We start from the raw sequence: 21,870 nt of genomic DNA, 5'->3' as shown, positions 1-21,870 counted from the left end.
TCTGATCTAATCAGAGCCTCACAATGTTTGACAGTCTCACTGTCAAATCATCATGTTCCAATAAGTCCATAGTAAAAACAGATAATGTCCAAATCATTAGCTTGTAGCACTGAAATTTCTTATCATCCAATGTTGAGGATCAGTGTATAAATTAATAATCCGATTGAATCCGATGTAAAAGGTCAATTTGTAGATTAGTGATCCAATACAGCCGACACGTGTTTCGTCCCCAAAGGGGACTTTATCAAGGCTTATTTATCTGTACTAATACGAATTACGATCCCGTTTCCAAGTTTATAATAGCCAAAACGTATGCACCAACACTGTACTCATTTGACTTTTTTCTTCAATTGTATCATTTCCAAAAGTGACACAATTCACGTAGTGCCCAACCTTTTCAGGGTTTCATTAAAGTCAAGTCGAACGCCTTTCCGTATGGATAACGTAAAGAATGAGTAGTAAAAGGATGCTGCTTGTGGGTGATCGTTTGCAAACCTGCCATTATGTGCCCTGAAATTAAGGTGCTCTAAATCATTCATTAGGTGATCTGTCCAAGTCTTTGTCGGGCAAACCCATGTGTTTTGTCCTTGCAACAGTATGTCCCAGGTCGAAGTTTGAGCAGCCACTCTGTCATCTTAGGAGGAACCAAGCAGGTATAAATTGAAGTCCCCCATGAGGACAAAGTTTGGGTTTTCTTCATCACATAGGAATTCTGTAAGCTGGTCGTCCAGCTTACGGACAGCATTAACTTTACGTTTTGGGCGGCTGTAGGTGTTTGATTATATCTGTGAAATGATCCTCTGCACTCTGAGTATTTTGCTAAGTTTATTGCTGATCAGACCGGGAGGGAGATACACACAAACGCCAGTGTCTGCACTCGAATCCTTCTCCTCAGACAGCGTGTGGCCGGCTTTGAGGATAACAATTCACAGCACGCGCTGTAACGACACCACAAATCACGTAGGACATTAAAACATAACACACCGTCATGCTGTTTCGATGAGAGTTAGTATTTAGATTGTGTCAATATCTGGAGAGTCAGAAAATGTAAAGCTCGCTGCAGCTGCGCAGGCTATTGAAACATGAGTTACTTGTTCACTCTGCATTTGACCATATTTCCCCAACTCAACTGCAGGTATGAAAAAAGATAGATAGCCCTGTAGATGGTAGGGTTCAGCTAGCCAAGTTTCCTGCATCAGAATAAGGTCAAAGCTTGTGATGGAGCTAAGAAAGGCACGATCAGAGACTGCGCCAGCAATGGCATTGACGTTCCAGGAGCACAATCGAAGATGCTTATTATGTAGATTAAGGTCAGGCCCGTATTTCTTGCCTTGTCATTGACCACCAGATGAATTGTTGATAGTTCTTGAAATCTGCCCAGACACATGTGATATAGTTGCAGGTGCAAGCCCCATTAGCCTTTCATTCCTTGGTGAGTGCCCTAAATCACCTCTCAGGACAGAGCTGGTGGTCACATTATTCGAGAATCTCCACCCTATGTGCTGGTGTGATAACAGAGGGGCAGGATAGGGCAGGATAGCGTGACTCCTAGAAGGGTATAATATGTATCACCCACCTCTTAAAAAAATAAATGGTGAAGCATTCCGGTTTTCTGTGTGATTTTTGGTGTACGCCAGGTTGTTTTGGTCACTTCACCCGACAGCGGTGGCTCAGCTCGAGTGAACTCTATGGATTCAAGATCCGTTAATGGAGTATGTGATAGCGGCAGTAGAATGGTAGAATGTGCCTCTATTTAATACATCCGAGTTACCTCAGGATTTGTAATTGAGCTGGAAGATTAGGATGTCTGTGTTAATATGCGAGCTGGTGTCCCCTTGAGATTGCTCCTGGGTGATTTTTATTGCTAATGTGGTCCTGGGGGTGAGGTTGAAGTTAGAGGGGACACAATACTGCTGAATTGGGGCGACCATAGGCTGCGCAGCCTATACAGGCAGATGGCCTTTGGTCTCCTAAGGTGCTCCTCGGCCAGTGCCAGTGTTGTACCTGCTGAATAGTTCCCATTTAGTAGGCGGGCCGCAGCCTCCTCCAGAGTTTGTATGGGTTCCAAGATCCTGTCCCCTATCTGTAGACCCCATTCCACTGGGAAGGATGATGGCTGCGTAATGGCCTGAGTTGATGAGCCAGGTGCTAGTGGATAATGTTGAATTTCCGTAGACCTGATCAGTCCCCTGGCCCAAGACTATAAATGTCAGATCCTTGACTTTTTTTGCACAGTGTCATCCTTACGGGGCCCCCATTGATCAAATCTGCCCCCATCTCAAGACCATAGTTGTAGGGCTCTCAACTTGTTGTGTGGTACTATCCATCGGCAGCCCAGTAGGAAGACTAGGCAACCTTTCGTAGATATTGGCTGGTGCCCCCCAGATACATTGGAGGAGTCCTCTCTTTGTCCCTCTGCTGAGCAAGGGAGGCAACCTTTCGTAGATATTGGCTGGTGCCCCCCGGATACATTGGAGGAGTCCTCTCTGTGTCCCTCTGCTGAGCAAAGTCTTCAGTGAATTTTGCCCCTTGGGCCACCACAGGTGCACCTGCCCACGGTATAGAGAGCATAATGGGTCCCCATTTGGGCCCTGCTGCGGTGCCTTGCTGCTGAAGGGTGCCAGCGATCAGTTTCATGTTGCGGGACTATGTGGGTTCAGTTGGTAGGTCAGTTAGCTGAGTGGCCAGAGAAATGCTTGCACTCTTCCTTAAGCCAGCTGATAGAGAGTGTAGACGTCAGCATCGTCAAGGGTATGTTTTGTTTTGTTCTGGCCTTTTCTTCTTTGGAATCCAAGTTGTTTTGCATTTGTTTTTGTTTTTATTTTTGTTTAGTTTCTTGGACGCCCTCTGGGACGGTGTGTCCTCCAGGGCTAGAGACATAGGCCCTCATTCTGACATTGGCCGGCGGCGGTCGCCGCCGGCCTGTCGGGGGCCGCCAGAATACCGTTCCGCGGTCGAAAGACCGCGGCGGTGATTCTGACTTTCCCGCTGGACTGGCGGGCGGCCGCCTTCAGGCCGCCCGCCAGCCCAGCGGGAAAGAGGCTTCCACGATGAAGCCGGCTCGGAATCGAGCCGGCGGAGTGGAAGCTGTGCGACGGGTGCAGTTGCACCCGTCGCGTATTTCACTGTCTGCAAAGCAGACAGTGAAATACATTTAGGGGCCCTCTTACGGGGGCCCCTGCAGTGCCCATGCCAGTGGCATGGGCACTGCAGGGGCCCCCAGGGGCCCCGCGACCCCCCCTACCGCCATCCGGTTCCCGGCGGGAGAACCGCCGGGAACTGGATGGCGGTAGGGGGGGTCGGAATCCCCTCGGCGGCGCAGCTAGCTGCGCCGCCTTGGAGGATTCCTATGGGCGGCGGTACACTGGCGGGAGCCCGCCAGTGTTGCCGGTCCGACCGCGGCTTTACCGCCGCGGTCGGAATGCCCATTGGAGCACCGCCGGCCTGTCGGCGGTGCTCCCGCGGTCCTCCACCCTGGCGGTTTCAAACCGCCAGGGTCGGAATGAGGGCCATAGGGTTGCAAATTGTGAAGAGTCTAGGTATAGAGCATCCTGAAAAGTTCGCCAGTCTTCTTCAAACTTATGGATCTTCTTCCAGAAGGTCTTTGAAGGTCCTTTAGGAGTCCACAGCTCACACCAAGGTTCCAGAAGGTCTGAGTTGCTCCTTGAGGGGTGCGGACTACAACTTCCAGAATGCACCATGCTCAGACTCCAAAATGGCCAGTGGACAATAGTCTGTTGGTCAGTTTCTTCAGGATTTGATGCAGGGGACTCTGGTTAGCTATTTTCCACCTGTAGCAAACAGGGAGTCCCTCCTTAAACCAGTAGAAGCCAGGCAAAGTCCTTTTTGTGGTGAAGCCCAGCGGTGCAGCTGGTGCAGTCCTTCAGAGTGCAGTGTCCAGGTGCAGGTCAGGGGTCCAGCAGGGCAGTCCTTCTGATGTTCTTCCTTGTAGGGATCTGAGGTGTGGGTGCAGCTCTATCACATTTATTCTTGCTCCTGGGTAAAAACAATCAGGGGGGTCCTGGTTGTCCAATCAGAGGCAGGCTCTTTCCCCCTGTGATGACCATTTTGTGGCAAAAATCAATCCCAGGGAGCAACATTCTTCAAAAATCCAACATGGCTGAAAGTGATTTTTTGAGGTTAGATCTGGCTGAGCCCACCCACTGGTGTGGCTAAAAACACTATACACATACACACCCTTCTCCTAATCTAATAAAGAGGGCACCTAATTGTCTGGGGTTGCAGGATGTGAGGGAGGTCCTTCCCTGCTCCAAATGTCCTTCCCTGCTCCTGAGCTGCTCCAAATGTCCTTCCCTGCCTTTGAAGACCGGTTTGGCTTCTCTCCCCACTATCCTGCTTCACCGTCTGCTGAGGCAGATCTCATCCCCCAGGCACATCCTTTGTATCCAGCCCAGGCCACTACACACCTCATCAAGGCAGGCTTGCCAGGCTTCCAGAGCCTGGCCAGTCAGAGAAAGGCACTACGGAGCTGAAGTTGGCAACTTACAGGTACAGTTTTAAAACTCTTTACCTGAACTAGTTATATTAAATCCAACAATTGGAAGTTGTGGGATTTATTACAACAATCAATTTGATACCAAACTTAATGTCTGGCACTTAATCAATGGATTTATAAAGCACACTACTCACCCGTTAGGGTCTCAAGGCGCGGGGGAGCTACTAGTCGTAAAGCCATGTCTTGAGGCGTTTCCTGAATGCCAAGAAGTCTTGGGTCTGGTGAAGGTGGAGCGGTAGGGAGTTCCAGGTCTTGGAAGCTAGGTGAGAGAAGGATCTTCCTCCGGCGGTGGTGTGGCGGATGCGGGGAACGGAGGCGAGGGTGAGGCTGGCGGAGCGAAGATTGCGAGTGGGGGTGTGGAAGGTGAGTCTGTCGTTGAGGTAGGCTCGACCTGTGTTGTGGAGGGCTTTGTGTACGTGGATGAGGAGTTTGAAGGTGATCCTCTTTGATACTGGTAGCCAGTGTAGGTCTCTGAGGTGGGGGGAGATGTGGTTGCGGTGTGGACGTCAAAAATGAGGTGGGCGGATGCGTTCTGGATTCTTTGCAGCTTTGTTTGGAGTTTGGTTGTTGTTCCTGCATATGGGGCATTTCCGTAGTCCAATCTAAGGGAACTTTATTAATTAAAGTAAAGTCTCCCCATTTAAGCCTATAGGGGCCATTCACTAAAGTGAGGTAAAGCAACTTTGGCTGTTTTACCTCACCAGGGCTTATAAAACAATTTTTATAAGGTCCCTGCTTATAGTTACATGGCGCCCAGCGCTAACGGCACATGGGACACACCTTAGAGGTGACATATATGTAAAAATAGGGTATTTAGGACTTTGCTAGTACTTTTAATTCCAAAGTTGAATTTGCATATAACTTCAATTTAAAAGCAGCCAGCAAGGCAGGCCTGCCTTTAAAATGACCCTGGGCATTTCAGCAGTGCACTTAAGGGTGTACTGCCTATGCTGGGGTCCATAAACCTACGTGCCCTACCATATACTAGGGACTTATAGGTAGGTTGACATAGCAAATTATAATTAGCCTAATTTTCATACTCATTTTACACAGAGAACAGGCCCTGGGACTGGTTAGCAGTACCCAGGGAACTATCAGAGTCAGGAAAACACCAGCAAAAAGTGAAAAATTGGTGCAAACGGTTAGGGGGCCTCTGCAAACAGCCCTGTTTTCTCACAAATTGGGAACAGAAAGAAAACACGGTGTCCAGACACTTCAATGACCTTTAGTGACTTTTGATGACGGGAGCTGAGAAGGCGGACCCGAGCCTTGGTAGGAAACTTTCTGCTCTGTGATGGAACTAGTGCCTAATGACAGGTACGAAGGTCCACAGTACAGGCACCAGCACAGTCACAGGAGGGCACAAGATGGCTTAAAAGGGCACAGATAGGATGTTGAGCACAGATGGGCAGAAGAGAGAGGTGAAAGGCTCAGTGGGTGTGGACTGCCGTGAAGGTCGAGAAAAACACCCTTCCCACTGCCCCCCTGGGCCCTTAGAGCTCTGCTCACCTGAACAAGCGGTTAGCACACCAAGGGCTAGGTGCTCAGTGAGTGAGGGCTGAGGAGCTGCGCCGACCCTCCTGCAAACTCCAACCCCTCTCTCAGCAGTGGAGTGCGCAAGGGCAGTGAATGGCAGTCTCTGTCCTCCGTCTTCCCATGCTGATCCTGCTCTCAATTCCTGCTCCCCCTGTTAATTCGGGCTGAAGCCGCAGTTGCAGCCCTTGGTTGCCGCCACTGCCTCCTCCTCCTCCTCCTGATGTCCCTCTCCACCTGCTTGCCCTGACTTCCGCTACCGTGTACAGCAAGAAAAGCACCCATCTCCAGAGTCTGCTTGAAAGGTGCTCCTGTTATGGGCTCCTCCTCAGGTCGCTAGAGACACTGGGGATGTACAGGAGAGTAAGTGCAGTGAACGTGCCAACAATGGTATTTGAATTTGGTTTTGACATTTTTGATGTGCGCTGCTTTCGAGCCGTTCCACAATTGTCCTCTCAGGCATCTTACTTAGAAGAGTGCCTTATATCTGCCCGCAAAGTAAGTGAGCTGCAGGCTTTGTCATTCAAGCCTCTATACATTTCGGTCCATCCTGACAAAGTGCTGCTTTTCACTTGGGCCTCTTTTCTGCCAAAGGTGCTTATGCCCTTTCATGTAGGCCAGTCTACGCACCCCCACATCCCTCTAAGGAAGAGGAGAGACTCCACCGCCTTGACCCAAAAAGAGCGTTGGCGTTCTACCTTGATCGAACAAAAAAATTCCAGGTGGACGATCAACTCTTTATCAGTTATGTGGATGCGAAGAAAGGTCCGGCAGTGCAGAAGTGGACCATATCCAGATGGGTCATACTCCGAATTAAGATCTGCTCCCAGTGGCCAAGCAGCAACCCACTGAAGGTTTGCATGCTCTCTCTACCAGAGCTAAAGCAGCAACCACTGCGTTAGCACGCTGAGTTCCAGTTCTTGTTATCTGTCAGGTGCTGACGGCTACATGGCATCCCTGCACACGTTTACCAAACACTACTGCCTGAATAGTCAGGTCCGGAGGGATGGGCACTTGGCTCATTTGGTCCTGTAGGGCTTTCTAGTATGAAATTGGTTTGCAGACACACCTCCGAGAATGGTATTGCGTGGGCATCCATTCAATGGGAAGGAATCTGCAAATAGAAGTCTCAATCAGATGAACAAGTTACTTACCTTCAGTAATTCCTTGTCTGGTAGACACATGTTATAGTTGCATAGTTGAGGAGACTCACCCATCCTCCCCACTCTGTGAACTGATTTCTAGGGACAGGGACTCCCCTTTGAGGACCTTTTTTTTGAGGCGTCAGTGGTAAATTTCTTTATGGCTCTGCGCCTCTTGCGTGGAAAGTTGTGACAAGAAACTGTTATCAGCGCATGGGGTGGCGCCTATATAGGACCCGCAATGCCCTATCTGGCGTAGACGACGATGCCTATGGGCGCCACCTAACGGCACATAGGAGCAATGCTCAGAAAATTCTCTGGATGTCATCTGACGCCTTGGAAAATTCAAAGGTAAGGAATTTACAACTAGAATATGTTCCTACCAGATAAGGCGTTACCAAAGGAAAGTAACTTGTTCTTTGTGGGAGTGAGCATGCATGTCTGACGTCTGTATTCTGCATACTCTCTTATTTGTGTGTAAAAACATGCATTTGTTTTGTTCCAAGATAGCCGCTTGTTTGTCGTGATACATTCACTTCAATTTTGGCATGAGCAGATGCCAGTGCTTTTTTTTTATTTTTTTTACTATTATCCCTCCCAACTATGTTCAGAAGTGGTTTCACACATTCTTCAAATATTTTTGTATAAAAAGACGTCCTGTTTCTCCACCGCTTTCATCTTCCATTTATATATCATAACTTTGAAATAAACTTGCACTTTTCTTTTCTACATAGTGCATGCTTCTTGGATTCTGTTTAGGAATTTGAATATCCGTCAGTGGGTGCATACACCTAAAAAGTGTTCCCTGTGAACATAGTTTCCTGTCAGGGCTGGATGGATATCTAGTCTTCCCCTGCACGCTCTTTCACCTTATTGGAAGCTCATCCCTGAACTGACAAGAATTGTATTGAAAAATACAAACATCACTACTGTATTTTCCGGCTTATAAGACGACTGGGCATATAAGACGACCCCCTACTTTTCCTGTTAAAATATAGGGTTTGGGCTATACTCGCCGTATAAGACTACCCCTCTTTCAACGCACAACAAATAAAAATTAAAAAACATCAGATTTGACTTTAATATGGTAATTTTAATTCAAATGCTTATGACATGCAGGTACTTAGTAGGAAAATTTATAAACATAAGGCTGTTTGTCATCAAACATGTAAACATAAAAAAGTGCAAGTGGATTAAACTTTTCCTAATTCACTCTAAAGCTGAAAGGAAGGATAAGACAATAAACCCATGGGAACTGCCATGCTGTTTGTTTTCTAAGCTGTCAACCAAACTCGAACTGATGATGATAGGAGGAAGATAAACAACAGAGAGAGAGAGCAAGTGCCGGGCAAGGCCCTGGTGAGTCAGCAACGCCCATCATAAATCCAAGCTATTTTTACAGGATTTGCTGGCGTGACAGTTTCCCTTTAAAAGCCTTCAAAATCCTCCTTTTCGTCATTTGATATCATCAGTAAATCAATGACATCTTGTGGTACATTTGTAAGGCAGTCATCGTATGGATCTAATTCCGTATCAGATGGTGTGGTCTCAGCTTCGGCTTTCTCTTCATCTTGCCATAAGTAGTCGTCCTCCATACCATCTAATGAATTTGATATGCCACACTTCTTGAAAGACTTGATTACTGTTTCTGCATCAATATCATTCCAGGCTTTTATGACAAACTTGCACAAAACATCCAACTGTGGAGCACGCATGTTTCCTCCTTTTGTGAATGACTTTTCGCCGCTAACCATCCACTCATTCCACTGTTCTCGAATGCGATCTTTAAATGGCTTGTTTAGGCACACATCCAGTGGCTGTACCAACTATGTCAATCCTGCAGGAATAAGTGCTGCATCTGTGTTTATTCTTGCCAGCCTATGCTTGGTACTGGGAGTTAAATGAGCCCTGAACATAGCCCACACCAGTAGACTAAGTTTTTGAATAAGTCCACCTGGTCACCTGCTCCATACATTATCAAGCCATAGCTTTACCCCTTCTTCATCCATCCAGCCTTTTTCATGTACATGTACAAGACAACCAACAGGAAACTTGAGTTTCGGCATTGTTTTTCTTTTAAAAATAATTATTGGTCTCAGTTTGGCACCATCAACTGTGCATGCTAGTACCACTGTAAAACTGGACTTCTCATGTCCTGTTGTTTAATAAAAATTGTTTTTTCACCTTTTGGATGGACAGTTTTATTTCCAACCATATCATAATTCATTGGAGTTATATCCATATTTCGGCTACTACTTAACGCATAGCCATGTTTATTGCGCTGTTGTATTACGGATCGATGGAAACTATTTACTTTGGCATCAAGATCTGCAGGTAATTTTTGTGCAATTTTTGTCTTTTGCCTCGGTACCAGATTATGCCTTTCGAAGAATCTAGTACACCAGGATACAGTGGCCTTAAATCTGTTGCTGTGATCTGGGTTAGATTTGGCCAACTAAAATGCAAACAAACGTATTTGATTTTGTGTCACTATACAACCGCTTTGGCGATGCTCATTCACCATGTCTGCTACATGTTTTTCGAGTTCTCGCCAATGTGGGGTGCCTCTTTTTAATGCACACCTACCCCTTGGCATACTATTTAATGCTTTTTCATTTGCTTTCCAGTCCCGGACCATCTTTTCTGTTACTCCATATTGTCTTGCAGCAGCACAGTTATTTTGTTCCATGGCAAAGTTTACAACTTTAAGTTTGAAACCGGCTTCATATTTCTTACTTCTTGCTGGTGGAGCCATGATGGGGTCTTGACGGTTCGCCATTGTATACTGTACTGTATGTACTGGTGCTGTACTGTATGAACCGGTACAGATACTGGTGCTGTGCTGTACTGTACTGTATTCACCACCACATGTATCTGCTCAGCAGATAGACTGCCTTCCCTCAGAATCACCAATCCCAGTATACAACAACCAGCCAATCACGGAGAATTAATATTACATGTAAGATTGTAGAAACTGCAGTACAACCAAAGTTAAATGCGTCAAAATATATATTTTTTTATAATATTGTTATATCCCAATCCAAAATGGCCATTACTATATGCTAATCTCCTAATACGAGAAGAAAGAAACAGAAAAGAAATGTTGTTGTTATGGTAATCGCGCGCTTGGAATAGCCTGGGGCTCGCGCGGGAACACACGCCTGCCCAGACAACTGCCAGCGAGGATTGCAGCACACGGTAAGAACAGCTCAACTCACGCGCGACCGATCAGCTCCGTGTCCACAAGTTACTGAATCTTGTGGGATGCGGAACCCATCGTATGCTTGGAATCGATTTCCAAATGCAGCGCACGGTGGCTCAGCTACAGGGCGCCTGGCCCTGAAGTTTCAGCACGCCGTATACCGGCGTATAAGACGACCCCCGACTTTTGAGGAGATTTTCAGGGGTTAAAAAGTCATCCTATACTCCGGAAATTACGGTAGTTCTTTTGCTTGAGCCAGTAAACCGACGTTAACCATAATTCTTTGTGAAAGTGACCATTAATGAAAAATACTGAAACAAATTAATAGAATAAACTTTGTAAACTTTCAGTAGTGTGTTCCACAGACAAGCTACATCAATGGGGTGTGTGTTACTTTCAGACATTGGTGTGGTAACATTATAGTTCTAGACATTTTACTATTAGTGCATTTTTCAATGTTTTAAAAAATGTTGTATTTTCAGTGAAGACTGAGCAAATGATTTCTTTTTTTCTTTTTAGAATAAATAGTAATCCCATATTCAGAGCTGCCTCGTATTTACGACTGTCACCTTAGACATTTTAATTACAACATAATCTTTTTCATAAACAAGTACAAGCATATCCTCACAATCACAAACTGACACATTGTTACCAAAATAGTTTTATAGTATCTGTTCTGGAAAGCCGAGGGGAAAAAGTTCCACGAGTGTGAGTATTCTCCTTGTTCTAATTTTAGAGAGAAAACTATACAACATTTTTAAAAATTGCATTGAAAAAAATATTACCATATCGTGTCATTTTTAGCTATAATTTCCCTCCATGTTTCTTACTCAGACCGTACTTCTGATTCAAAAACCTTGATTGCTTGTTTTAAGAGTTTTTGGTTAAATTTTTTTATTTAGTTCTAACAGCTAATCTGTTTTGCCTCTTATCTTTAACTCTTACGTCATTACTTATCTGCAGTAGTTGTTTACTCTATTTGATGATGTTCGTACGACAATATTGTTTCTTTTGCAATAATAGGAAAACACAACGACCCCCAGTCTGCCAACCATGAACATAAATGTTACAAAACTGAAGACCCAGTTGATTAAAATAACACGACTACTCTTCATTTATGGCTATGTATTTAGTACTCCAACATCCCTGCTGTCTCCGAATCCCACCCTGTGTGTGTGCGTCATGCCGATAGTTATAATGATCCAAACAGCTTCTCTAAGTAATTAATAACAAGCATTACATTGCTGTGCTAATGCACTCACAAGGACCCTCATCTGTTTTCCCTCTGATTGATTTGAATTGAAACCCACATTTCTCATACTTTGCGATTCCACACCACAGGACCACTGACTCTGGATGCAGTCTCTTGAAATGTGTTCCTTCCTTATCTCATATTGCCTTCTTAATAGACCTACTGTGCCCCAATGCCTAGGGTTCCAGGTTTGTGATTGTGCCAAACCCAATTTGCAGAGCTAACCTGCATTCCACCACATCTTGCCTGAAGGACAACCATCCGGTGTCTACAGCAGATGTTTTTTATTTAAGTTTTATTAATGGGAGTCGAGGGTAAATCATGGAAGCCCAAACATTCCTTTGTGTGCTAAGCAGCTGTTTAGCCAGTTTCCAAGAATTTATTTCTCCCACACGGAGGTCACCCACAATAATCAAGTGTACTTTAGTAGAACGAAGACTCTAGGTTGCACAGCTATCTCTTCGCCATTAGAAAATGACTTTTTCCAGCTAAAATTGTCAATGTACAATGTATTCTGAAAGGTTAACTGGGGCGGTGAACAGTTTCCATGTATATATGCTCTTCACATTTCTAGCGTGAGAACAACAGTCCTGATCAAGACTCCTGCTTCCCAGGGATCAAGCCAAGTTGATAGGCAGCCACCAAGTTGTCTAGTGTTGGGTTTCCTTCCATAACAAATTACTCTACATTCTTCCCAGTTTATAGCAACGCTTTGCAGCTCACACACAACAAATTTGCTATCGAAATAAGCTCACAAAGGGGAAAAGCTGCAGACCTACACCAATGTTACCCTGCTGTCTGACCCTTGTTATAACCAGACTGAGAGATGGCTGCAGTATCTTCTTCCACCTAAATACATTGAAGAGCTTGTGACCGGTTTATCTTTCATGCGAGTCCACTGAAAACAAGGACTGTAATTTTGGATCTTCACTACATACTTAGAGGGATTACCTGCACCATAGAGAAAGCTCCCACTGAAAATGAGGCTAGGAGGTCTAGAATTTAGCCAGGTGAGGGAGTGTTTGCAAACTTCAGCTTGCTCATAGATGTGTTTTTTTCTTGGACTTTTTAATTAGTAAGATGAGAAGCCTGGATTCAGTTTCATTACCTTCTGCTAAATGAATGACTTTGGTTATCCTCAAGGTTATCCACGCCCCCCCCCCCCCCCCCCCACTCCCCACACCGATAACCGCCTCAACAAATGCTTCTAGCATTCTTGCCAGCACTTTCTGGCCCAGTACCAGTGAGTCAACAGAGAACCACTCTTCAGTCCCTGATCCATTTCCAGTTTATCCAGCAAGGCCAAGTAGCTACTAATTTGTGTCCACAAAAGAAGCAAATACTTGCTGTTGGGACCTTGAAACTAGTAGCTGGCTGAGCCCTAAGAATGATATCCCCAGGTCTCGAGTCACTAGCCCCTGCACCTGCAGTAGGGAAGAGGGGAACACAGGACCAGCAACACAGGGATAGGGAAGGAATTGTGAGAAACATAAAACACAGTTGGTCGCCTGAATCTTCTCATGGAGTCTGGAGCTTACACTGGCTCACACTTGCGAATAGACTCCTGGTGGCAGAACAGTGGCGTGGGTCATTAGGTGTTCGTACTGATGACTGATGTGGGATTCCATAAAATGAATCCTATTCTAACAAACGTTTGTAGTAAGGGGAGTGGGGAACCTGCAATATTCCTTCCTCAGGATTTCTCTGAAGTCAGCAGAATGTGCAAGTTGAACCCAGCAGTAAGCCAGTTGAAAAGAGTGGTTTAAGGAGCTCAGAATTGACCAGAGATTTTGCATTGAACATGGAGAAACTATAACTAATCTCCTAATCTCTGCACAAAGAGGGAGAGAGGCAAGTGTTCCACAAAGTGTCTAAGCTATGGTATGGGACCAAAGGGGGGAAAAATGAATTAAGTGCTGTGGTGTGAGCCATTGAAGGCGCTGGTCAGCAGTAAGCCACACGACATACAATGTTTCTAGGCATGGGTGTGGCAACCAACGAAGAGTATGTGCTTCATTGGTGCACTTTTTAACAAAAGGGTACCTCAAAACATATAATTTAAGGTTCAGGAATGGGGGAAGAACAACTGCAATCCAAGTTAAGTTCCCGCTTAACCTATATACATTTGTCAGTGGACTTAATCCCATGTAGAGTGACCCAAAAATAATACATTTACATTTTCTTTTCATTTAACGTGATTTTTTTGTTTTTGACAAACTTTATATCTTCATCTTCACTCTATAAATTGAATCATTTATTAATTCAAGGTGATACTCGGACACAACCCTTCTTCATCCCAAAGTTGATGGCTGAATTTCACTTAAATGGAAGATTTTTTAGCCCGCTGTTTTCCAGCAACCTCAGATAGTGCCTTAGACTTGGACAAAGCTGCATCACAATATCCTGTTATGATTTCTTACAAAAGACATCACTGCACACCTCACCAGAGCCGCCTCACCTGTAGCCTTGTCCAAGTATGAGATGGGCAAAGTGGCAACATTGGCCACCTGAAAGATCCATTCCATCTATGCTGCGTTATCAGTGATTCAGCCTGAGATAATGCTCAGGGTGAAAGGTAGAAACTTATTTGCTTAAGTTTTAGCTACACAAAGCTGCTTTTAGCTTCTGCTCTTTCCTTTATTCATTGTGTTGAACCTACCGACGGATAGGGAATTAGAGAGCCAGCATTTAGAAATAAGGTGACATTCCCGTTCTGAAATGTTTATTCCAATTTAATGTGCTTGCTGCTAATTCCAACACTGTACTACTTCCCTTTTTGCCATTGGTCATTGCCTTAATACCCTTAAATTTGGAAATTGGCTATGGGCGTATCTGCAAAGGGGAGGAAGTGCAGCCCTTTTTGTTCTCATGTACGCATAGTGAAATCTACTAATTACCAGCTCTTAGAAACAGTTTCCGCCTTTGCCACTCACAAGAGAAGTACAGCAGTCAATAGTAGAAATATGTATACTATAACTAATGGGTCAGGAGGCTATGGACAGAAAGGAACTTCAAGTTCTTGGGTTAATCTACAGACACAGCTGAAAGGTGGAACGTGTAGAACAAATTCACTATCACAATTAAAGAGTAGTAAATACATTAACATCCAAGCAAGCACAGGCTTTGAGAAGAGAACTAGAAATTTAATGAAGTAAATGTAGACTGTCACAAGAAAATAACATTGCTTACTAAAGTTGGGTGCGTCAAGTGTGCAAGGAGAAATAGGCTGTGTCCATTACATGCTATCAAAAGTCTTGAGATGGTATTTAGAGGTCTTCAAGATCAATGTTCCACTTGCTATTACTCTGCTATAATATTTTGCCTCTTTTACCTGTTGCAGGAGGATTTTTACGAAAAGGCGCCAAACTTTTCTTCCGTCGAAGGCATCATCAGAAAGAGCCTGGCATGAGTCAGTCACATAATGACCTGGTTTACCTGCAGCAGCCTACACCGGAGGAAACACGCAAAAAAGGATCAACACTAACACGCATGTTCCACAAGAAGCTCAACCCAAAGAGCAAGAGCAAAAACAAGCTGAATGTACCGACCCTGGAGCAGCCATACACTTAACGACCCCCACTGTCGTAACACACGACTTTTATAATCCACGGAAGGGCCAGCCACTGCCAGAGCACTTAAGGACACGAAAAGGCACCATAGGCCAGTCTGCATTACCTAGACATTAGCAAGAACACAAGGATCATGGATGTTCTACTTGTTGGTGTCAATCCTACCATGAAGCTATCAAACAATTGAGACCGTCAGCCACAAATGCACTGTTCGGTGAAGCCATAGCAACCCTTTTCAGTATAACTATCCACACAACACTGTGAGATTTTATAAGCAAAAGGCTTTTTATTTCTAAATACAGAACTGTGATACATCTGATTATGCTGCAAGGTGGTGGCATCTGGTTCAGTGTATAAACATGAGAAATTACTCCTGATTGACAGAGCTAATTATTGAATTCTCACCAGTAGAACTAGATCTTTAGTGTGCAGTCGGAGTGATAGATTTGCATTAATTTAATAATCATGTACTGACACAGCATGCAGGCTCCTGCTCGCTCTAAAATTAATGTTCTTCTCAGGTTTCAAGTTTTAGATTTTTTGTGTGGCGTTAATAATCCTTAGGTCTACAACTAATCTTGGTTACAGGGTAGGGCAGTCGTTCTTGCTTGGCAGCCAGAAGTGACGTGACTTTTAAAGTTCACTAAAAACTTTTACTTTGTTTGTGTTCCCTTAAAATAATCCTTCAGATTCAGGTTTACTACTGTGATGCAAGTTACAAAGCTGTATCACTGCTGTTAAGTGGCTGGACACTCCCCCCAAAGATCTAGAGATGTCCTTCCCAGCAATGGGTGAATCAATAAAGTCATGGGTCTTTAGTAGCTTCTTTAAAGGAGGTGCAGGTGACACATCATTCGCACCAGTAGCAGGTTTCTTAGAGGCAGGTGTCAGTTGACAGGTACATTAATGGTAACATTAATGGGTACCAAAACCAAATGTGGGTGCAGATTTGGAAAATTGGCACACAACCTATAGTTTACTAGCCATCAGATCACAAAACTGTTAGTCTAACGATAAGCACTTCATAGGAGCTGCCACACTTCTGATTGCAGAATATATGAATTTGAACAGGATACTGAATCCCCTAGTGTATTTTCCAGAGCTTTGATAGACTCTGAGGTTAAAAATGAGAAGGTGAGAACCTTGTTATGCCACTTTTACAGTGTACTGATGCATAACACAAGACACTTGTCGATCACTGGAAGATGATGCAGGTGGCAGTCATCACCTCCCAGCCTCGGTTCACAAGGGTGGACAGGACTGTAGCATAATAAGGTGTCGATTAGGGGAATGGTAACTGCCCAAACCAGTTACGAAATGATCTTTGTATTGTATTGAAAAAACTCTTCACTGTTCTTCAAGATTATTTTTTTAGGACTGAACTATTAAATCTATAAGCAGTCTACCACCATTTCAGTCATTTCCGTGTGACATTAACCCTGATAAATTGTGACTTGTGAATCATACCCATTATATGTTGCTCTTAAATTATGGATCTTAAGACTATATTTACCTTGCTTTATGCCAACTTCAGTAAATAACTATTTATTTGAACAGTGGACTTGAGAGTACTCCCTGTCTTATTCTGTAGAACCCTGCCTGAATCACGGCAAATGTGCTACACCGAGTTGTAGGAAATGTGGCCTAATGCATATCCTTGCATGCAGCATTTATCCCTTTATAGAAGAAATCTTCCAATCATGGACTCAGGACTTAGTCCTATAATTTAACAAGTCTCATTATTTGCCCAAAGACAAAATGGGTATTCTGCTCAACTGAGTTCCAAGATATCGCTTGCACCCAAACTCCCCCGCACCCAAAACCACCCAGCACTGTTGCACTGCTTTATGGTGACCTCCGACGCTGTGATTCAGAAGTCTGGGGATCCCTACTCTAACTATGCATCTGCTCGAATAAAAACTCAAAATACACTGCACTAAATATTGATAAACAGCATTCCCCAAGCACTTGTACACGAGTACCGAACCCTAATGATGAGGGTTCAGCCAAGCAAGCAGCGTCCAGAGAGTGTGATCACATTTTGGATTGTGTCACGGGGCTGTGGTTATGCTTTTGTATAGTTGTTTGCTCCATTTTCCCTAGCACGAATGGGAAAAACAGACAAAACTATCAGAGTTTGCTTATTTATTAAACTAGAGGGAATTAGTATTTTCCGAAACAGTCACAGATTAATTATCTGGCTGTACTAAAGGCAAGCTGTGTATGCAAAGGGAACATGCCTTCCATGTCTGCATCAGAGTACATATGCAAGTAAATAGCCCAAGATCTATTCAGCGCCATACATGTATTATAATGCTAAAGCCATGTCAATAAGTTTACTTTTTACTGTCAGGCAAGCACAAAAACGCAGACACATTTCCGAATGGTTGCTGGGATATTCATCTTTGATAGCAATGAAATTGGTTATGGTACAGCCAGCTATTCGCTTTCCACTATTCGCAGCCGCAGCAAGTAATCTTTTCATTGCTGAGATTAAAAACTGCGCATCATTTGTATATCGGTCCATTCTCGGAGTGTTCCTAGTTGATTGTGTCTATAAACCTTGGATGAAGTAATATTTCTTCATGCTTAAACGTTTAATAGCTTTTTGAAATTGTGCTAGAATGGAGAACTGGGGAGAAGGCAAGAACATTGTTTCATTTGTAGTTTTTTGTGTCTTGAAACTGATGAAGTCAAATGTTGGGTTACGAGCTAAGAATTTGCCTTGTTAATTTATGATATGTTCTGAAATGAAAACAATGGTTTTGAAGGGAGGGGATGAAGTGGTGATATGCATACATTCTCACAAGCATTGCCACCAACTATTACTCAATTGAAGAGCCTAGCTTGGACATCATTGTGTTACAGAGAGGTTTGTTACTTGACATATAGATATTTCACCATTTCAATTAAAACAGTACGTTCTTGATTTACATGCTAGAACATAAAGGAAAACTAGTTTACCTTTACCAAAGCGTTATACAGTCAACCAGCAGATATTTTTCCAAGTCAGTTATAGCACAGTCTTCAATTAGGAGAAGTCTGTTCTCTAAGCTGGATTCAATACATTCTTTAAGAGTGAAGAATTTCAAAATATATTCTTGAATGGGTGTTTTTTGTGTTGGGAAGAATTAGTGCACACATACCTCCACGAGTCGCATTGCCATAGAAGCTATGAGGATCGCATTAACCAGTCCAACAATTTGGCTGCTGTACAAACAACCCTCAACACAGACATGGCTAGGCCTGCATCTCACATCCCCTCCATTGCTCCTTAAATCCGCTTTCGAGGATTCTCTACTGCTCTTTCCAGAGTATAACTGCAGTGTTACTAAAACAGACAAAGTTAAAAAAAAGTTACATTCCTCACCACCTATCTTTATTTCATCTTTCTTGAGCAACATTACTCAGTAACCCCAAGAACGTTCAAACATTCTTTACCAGCTTCCTTTGAGTATGCGTAAAATAATAATTTTTCATAATTCCAATAAAATTCATTTCGATTTTGGAATAAATTACAACTTATACCTGTTCTTGAATCTTCACCAAACTGAAACAACACCTTCTCCCCAAGCCTACTTTAAGTAAACATCTGGCAGTTAAACACCCATTTTTCAGTAGTGTGTGCGTTTTGATGGAATAAGACAACTCGTCTGTTTTTCCATAGTTTTCTGGGAGGATTAAGGGTACTTTAAAGTCTCACTGATTTGATGTTTTGTAATAATGGTAGTTACCTAAAGCCAATATTTGAGTTAATATCTTTGACCTTTTTTATTGGTTGGCTGCTACTCCTTTTCAAGCAAGATCAGTGCGAACTCGTTCCCCAAATTAATGGATTCATATAAGGGACCAATAGTGAGGGAGAAAAGGCAAGTGCTGTTCACAGAATAGTCATAGATGGAGACCTTGCCATGATTTACAGTTATTCTAAATGATTAGTTATATTCTAATTTCATTACGACGTGAATGAGAGTCCCTAAAAATCCAATTGAATCTGCATAAATATATGAATGCAGAAGGCCAGTGCGTTACTCTGTGTGCTCCCATGAAGGCTATTGATGAGAGCCCGGTCACTTGGGGTGTCCACACAACTATTATTGTTGAGGTTAAAGCATCTTGAAGTACTTTTCTTCTCTTTGTAGAATCATTTTGAGTGAACCGTGGTAAATACACTTCTGTGTTGTAGAACGGTTGGAATTAAATAAATAATTGTCCATCAGTTTACATTCTGTGTTATTGGTTCGCATCTTGAAATACTTGGTCATTGGAGTTGTTTTTTTTGTTTTTTTTTAGGTCAATTGGTGTGGGTGTGTGTTAGTCTTTTGGGGAAGGTAAAGCCTTGCAGGTGGTAGAAATATTTTTTTCCATTCTTAATATGATGTTTTGTTGCACTTTAGGGTAGAGCTATAAGTGGTGGTGTAAACATACCTGCTTTATGTGTCATGGGAACTGGACCCACAATCCAACAGTGGCAGTCACTAAAGAGAAAGTTCTCCTGTCCTTTGAATAGGAAGTTCTGAAGTTGGCTTAGAGAGCAGGTGCTCTGTTGCTTTAATAATTCAGGAATACCAGGAGGGCTTTTTCTAGTAGTGCTGGATAGGTCCACACAGAATACAAATTTGTACCCGAGCCCTCAAACTTGAAATGTCCATCAAGTTGACTCCAAGAAGCCATTCATTTAACCTGCAGTGTGCCTTATTTGGATGATACACTGCAAGTTACCAGTTTGGTGTGCCCCGACAATTGCCCTCACGTCCGGTTGCCGCATTCCATTTTCTTCCTTAACTTGCAGGTATTTTATATTAACTTAAACATTTTAGTATGAATAATATGCTCGCTCTCTCTCCACGCCACATATATAATCTGTTGTGATCATCCTGTTGTGTCTGAGCCACCTTCCTGACATTTTTCTAATACCCTGCTCTGCTCCATGTAGGTGTGTCTGTCGCTGTGCCGTCCTCAATAGTGTGTCATAGTCCAACTCTGTCTTTAACACTGTGTTAGGTTGACGGTACATAAGTTTGGCTTCTCAGTGCTACAGCCTTAAAGCAGAAATCTAATAATCTGTGCTACACAACACAGTGGTGGGTCGTACTCGGACCGGTTTGTTTCAGACAGTTGATTGACAACCACCTTCACCCCGATCCCTCATTACTAATGTGATTTATTGTCAGGAAGGGCAAGTTATACAGAAATGACAAAGCATAGGTGGTGTATGTGATGTTGCAGTATACTGCCAGCGACAAGAGATAGTCCCATTTTATCAGGCTTAACATATCTTCTAGTGACTCTACATTCCTCTCTGATCAGTTATTCAATATCATTCTCACATTAGGCAACATATTACATTTCTGGGGAATGCTTTAACATTATCCATTTTAAACAACCATGATCATCAACCTACATAAATAAACGCTACTGTAAAAAAAAAAAAAAATCAGCTATAACCATTCATGCAAAACTATTTCTGATAAACTTTATCATTGAATGGGCTAGCAGTTGACTTGCAGTAGTTATATTTCTATTCTAGACATACGTTCCATTTTTAGAATGTAAAAAAATGTAATTTGCAGTCTTACATTTTTTTTATTTTATAGCATTTTACTTGAGGTTTGTTTCACCCAGTATGCAGACAGTACTAATAAGATATGAGCATGTAACTTCATAAAAGTGTTCCTTCTAAAGTGACTACATAGAGAGTGGGTGGATTGGTAGTGCCTCTTATAGGTTTGTCTAGATATTGCATCTTAATTCCATATCAGAAATATGGTCATTGCCCCTCATGTGCAAGAAGGATGTTTCACCCCTTCTTAAATGTGACCTAGAAGATCCTCCCCCCACAGCCCCCTTAACTGAGAGCCCATGCTCATTTAAATGGAATGTATTTAGGAGAGCAAGCGACACCTCAGTGCTGGTGGCATGCGGGGGTACTGTGAATGATTTCCTTTATTTATTTTTGGCATGTGGACACTTCTTTTTTAGCACAGCCCTCGAAGAGTGTGTAGTGGATGATATTAGCACTGGGGAAAAAAAGATGTGAATTGATATATGCAAATGTAAACAAAACATGTGAATAAAGGTATACAAATTTTTAATATGTGAATAAAATATACATATCCTGTTTAAGGACCATACACAACAACATGGTATGTGTCTCTGTGTACTTATAATTATTTTGGCTTGTATGTGGACGATTCAGGTGCAGGGCATTGTCTCTAATCTGGACATGGAATATCATGACGTTTAACCTGGTTTGCATTGTAAATGGTGCTTTACAAAATTTCTATATGAAAATGAGTTACAGAGGTCCGATTTGGCACACTTCTCACCATGTCATAATATGGAATAAGTGAACATGTATGATCTTTAACCTAACGCTTCATAAAACATTAATTCATAGAAATCGAATAATAGTTAAAACATTTTATAATCCATATAGTATGAAGAACAACCACGTAAAAGATCAAAGATTACAAACAAAATATCGTTTGGAGAATTTATGATCTCAATCTGTGCATAGTAGGTATTAAACAAAAATAATTTGAAAGGTAAGGAACAATTTATAAGAACAATATTTACTAGAAACTCCATTCATATTTTTAATCGGAAGAATGTACATTACTATTCTACCTAGAAACACCCAGGCCATGCAGAAA

At 43.0% G+C, this 21,870-nt stretch overlaps 1 protein-coding gene across 1 annotated transcript in view; it reads left to right on the top strand.

Moving 5' to 3' along the window:
- The window catches only part of C2CD2 (C2 calcium dependent domain containing 2), a 343,623-nt gene extending 322,267 nt beyond the window's left edge, over positions 1-21,356 (top strand). Inside the window, exon 14 of the mRNA XM_069202597.1 lies at positions 14,986-21,356. Coding sequence (XP_069058698.1) covers positions 14,986-15,215 — 230 coding nt within the window. The 3' untranslated portion in view covers positions 15,216-21,356. The remainder of the gene's footprint in view (positions 1-14,985) is intronic.
- The last annotated feature ends 514 nt before the right edge of the window (positions 21,357-21,870 follow it).

This window comes from Pleurodeles waltl, chromosome 8 (assembly GCF_031143425.1).
Source record: "Pleurodeles waltl isolate 20211129_DDA chromosome 8, aPleWal1.hap1.20221129, whole genome shotgun sequence".
In the NCBI taxonomy this organism is placed as follows: domain Eukaryota; kingdom Metazoa; phylum Chordata; class Amphibia; order Caudata; family Salamandridae; genus Pleurodeles; species Pleurodeles waltl.
The sequence above is the reverse complement of the archived record's forward strand: the minus strand, read 5'-3'. Positions and strand labels throughout refer to the sequence as shown.